This window comes from Nicotiana tabacum, chromosome 8 (assembly GCF_000715075.1).
Source record: "Nicotiana tabacum cultivar K326 chromosome 8, ASM71507v2, whole genome shotgun sequence".
NCBI classification, from domain to species: Eukaryota; Viridiplantae; Streptophyta; class Magnoliopsida; order Solanales; family Solanaceae; genus Nicotiana; species Nicotiana tabacum.
In genome coordinates, this window is record NC_134087.1 from 45,963,513 (window position 1) to 45,966,321 (window position 2,809).

Here is a 2,809-nt window from a genome sequence, read left to right on the forward strand (position 1 = left end):
AGCATGTTCCTAATCTGATTAATACTGAGCAGAATGCAGAATTGATTAAGCAGCCAACAAAAGAGGAGGTTAAAGTGGCAGTACTCGGACTTAATGGTGATAGTGTTGGGGGGCCAGATGGTATGACAGGCAAATTCTATCATTCTTGTTGGGACATAATAGGGGATGACCTGTATGACATGGTGAGGGCTTTTTTCAATGGTCATGAGCTACCCAAGTGTGTAACACACACAAACCTAGTTCTGCTACCAAAGAAAAAAGAAGTTACCACCTTTTCTGATTTAAGACCAATAAGCCTCAGTAACTTTTCTAATAAGGTTATATCGAGGGTGGTACATGAAAGGCTAGTGAAATTTCTCCCAAGTCTGATATCGGCGGAACAGTCAGGTTTTGTTAAGGGCAGGAATATAGTAGAAAACATCCTTCTAACTCAGGAGATAGTGACTAACATTAGGCTTAGAACTAAGGCTGGACCTAATGTCATCCTGAAGCTAGACATGACCAAAGCTTATGATAGATTCTCTTGGCTATTCCTAACCAAGGTACTGAGAAAGATGGGATTCACAGAAAGGTTGATAAGGGTTGTCTTTGGGTTAGTTTCAAACAATTGGTATTCTATTCTAATCAATGGTCAAGCTCATGGGTTCTTTAAGTCCTCAAGGGGAGTAAAACAAGGTGATCTTGTATCTCCAACTTTGTTTATCTTGGCAGCAGAAGCATTATCTAGGGGTCTCAATGCACTACATACTAACTTGTATTTTGTGGATTTGGGATACCAAAGTGGAGGCCAAAGATCAATCATTTGGCGTATGCAGATGACATGATTATTTTCTCATCCTCAGATGAAACATCTCTGATGCTGATTATGCAAGTGCTGAATGCATATGAAGCTGTATCTGGGCAGCTTGTTAACAAGACCAAATCAGCTGTGTACTTGCATCATTTAACAAACATGGAAGTGGTCAGCAAGGTGGAAAGGATCACGGGCATTCATAGGAATGATTTTCCTATCATATATCTAGGTTGTCCTATATTTTATGCAAGGAGAAAGCTGGAATACTATTAGCCCCTAATTACTAAGGTAATGGACAAACTGCAATCATGGCATGGCAAGTTATTATCAGTAGGGGGCAGGGTAGTTCTCATATCCCATGTACTACAAAGCATGCCTATGCATCTACTATCAGCTGTAAACCCTCCAAATTATGTGATAAATAGGTTGCACAAATTGTTTGCTTAGTTTTTTTGGAGCAGCTCCGTAGGAGGAACTAGTAGGCATTGGGCTTCATGGAATACCTTATGCATGCCAATTGAGGAAGGAGTAATAGGTTTCAGGTCACTGCATGATATAGCAAAGGCATTATTCAGCAAGTTGTGGTGGAATTTCAGAACAAAACCAAGCCTATGGAGCGCTTTTGTATGTCAGAAATACTGTAAGAAAATGAATTCTGTAATTGTTCCATGGAAAAGGAGGTCTTACATTTGGAGAAAAATGTTGGAATGCAGAGATCTGATTGAACATCAAATCTTTTGGCAAACAAAAAGGGGATCCTCACTTTTTTGGTTTGAAAACTGGACAGGTCTTGGGGCACTATATTTTTATGTTCCTCAGGACTTTGGCATTGATGAAACTGTACATAATGTACATGATGTTACCTTAGATGGTGAGTGGGATGTGGACAGGCTATTTGAAATTCTTCCTGAAGACTTAGCAGTACACATTCTGGAGAAAATCAAACCACCTTCACCTCAGCAGGTTCTTGACATGCCTTGTTGGATGCTGGAAACAAGAGGATATTTTAGTGTTAAGTCAGCATGGGATTATACGAGAAGAAGAGACGAACCAAGAACAGCTTATAGGATGATTTGGGTAAAGGGACTACCTTTTAAAATAGCTTTTTTCATGTGGAAAGTGTGGAAAGCAAAGTTACCTTTAGATGATTTCTTGAAAAGGGTAGGCTACTGCATGCCATCAAAATGTTGGTGTTGTGTACAGCCTGACGAGGAATCTCTTCAGCACTTGTTTTTTAGATCAGAAACTGCAAAGACAACTTGGAAGTATTTTCTATCGAGGGCAGGAATAGTTGTGGAGGGACTTACATTGCACCAAGAAATCACAAAATGTTGGACTGCAAATGTGTGCTTAAGGCTCAAACCAGTAATACAAGCACTCCCCTCATGTGTAGTTTGGGAACTCTTGAAAAGAAGAAATAGTATGAAGTATGGTGATGTTGTGACAACTAGCAGGGTGATTTATCAAGTTTCATCAAATCTTCAGGCATTGGTGAAAGTGAGAAAGCCTGGGATGGACATGGTACCTCACAAATGGCAAGATCTTTTAGCTATGATGGAAAATTTCACTCCTAAACTTAAGGTTACCAAAGTCATGTAGGAATTTCCAAGTGCAGGATGGCTAAAAGTTAATACGGATGGTGCATCGAGGGGAAATCCAGGCAGGAGCTCAATAGGTTTTTGTATAGGAAATGAAAATGGTGACATAGTCAAGTCAGTAGGGAAGGAGATTGAGGAGACAACAAACATAGTAGCTGAAGCGAAGGCCATGGTAGAAGCACTAAGGTTCTGCAGATTTCAGCAATACTCTCGTGTATGGCTTCAAACGGACTCAATGCTATTAAAAAAGATAATGGATGGGATCTAGAAACCACCATGGATCATATCTGAGCAGGTTGAGGAAATGATGCAACTAATGAATGGGGGCAATTACATAGTTACTCATATTTATAGGGAGGGCAACAAGCTGGCAGATCACTTGGCTAATTATGCTTTAGATCATGGAGAAATAGAATGC

At 40.0% G+C, this 2,809-nt stretch overlaps 1 protein-coding gene across 1 annotated transcript; it reads left to right on the top strand.

Moving 5' to 3' along the window:
- Positions 1-1,303: 1,303 nt before the first annotated feature.
- On the top strand, positions 1,304-2,392 carry LOC142163077 (uncharacterized). Its single transcript, XM_075220330.1, has one exon. It carries the CDS (start codon positions 1,304-1,306, stop codon positions 2,390-2,392), a length of 1,089 nt encoding a protein of 362 aa, XP_075076431.1.
- The last annotated feature ends 417 nt before the right edge of the window (positions 2,393-2,809 follow it).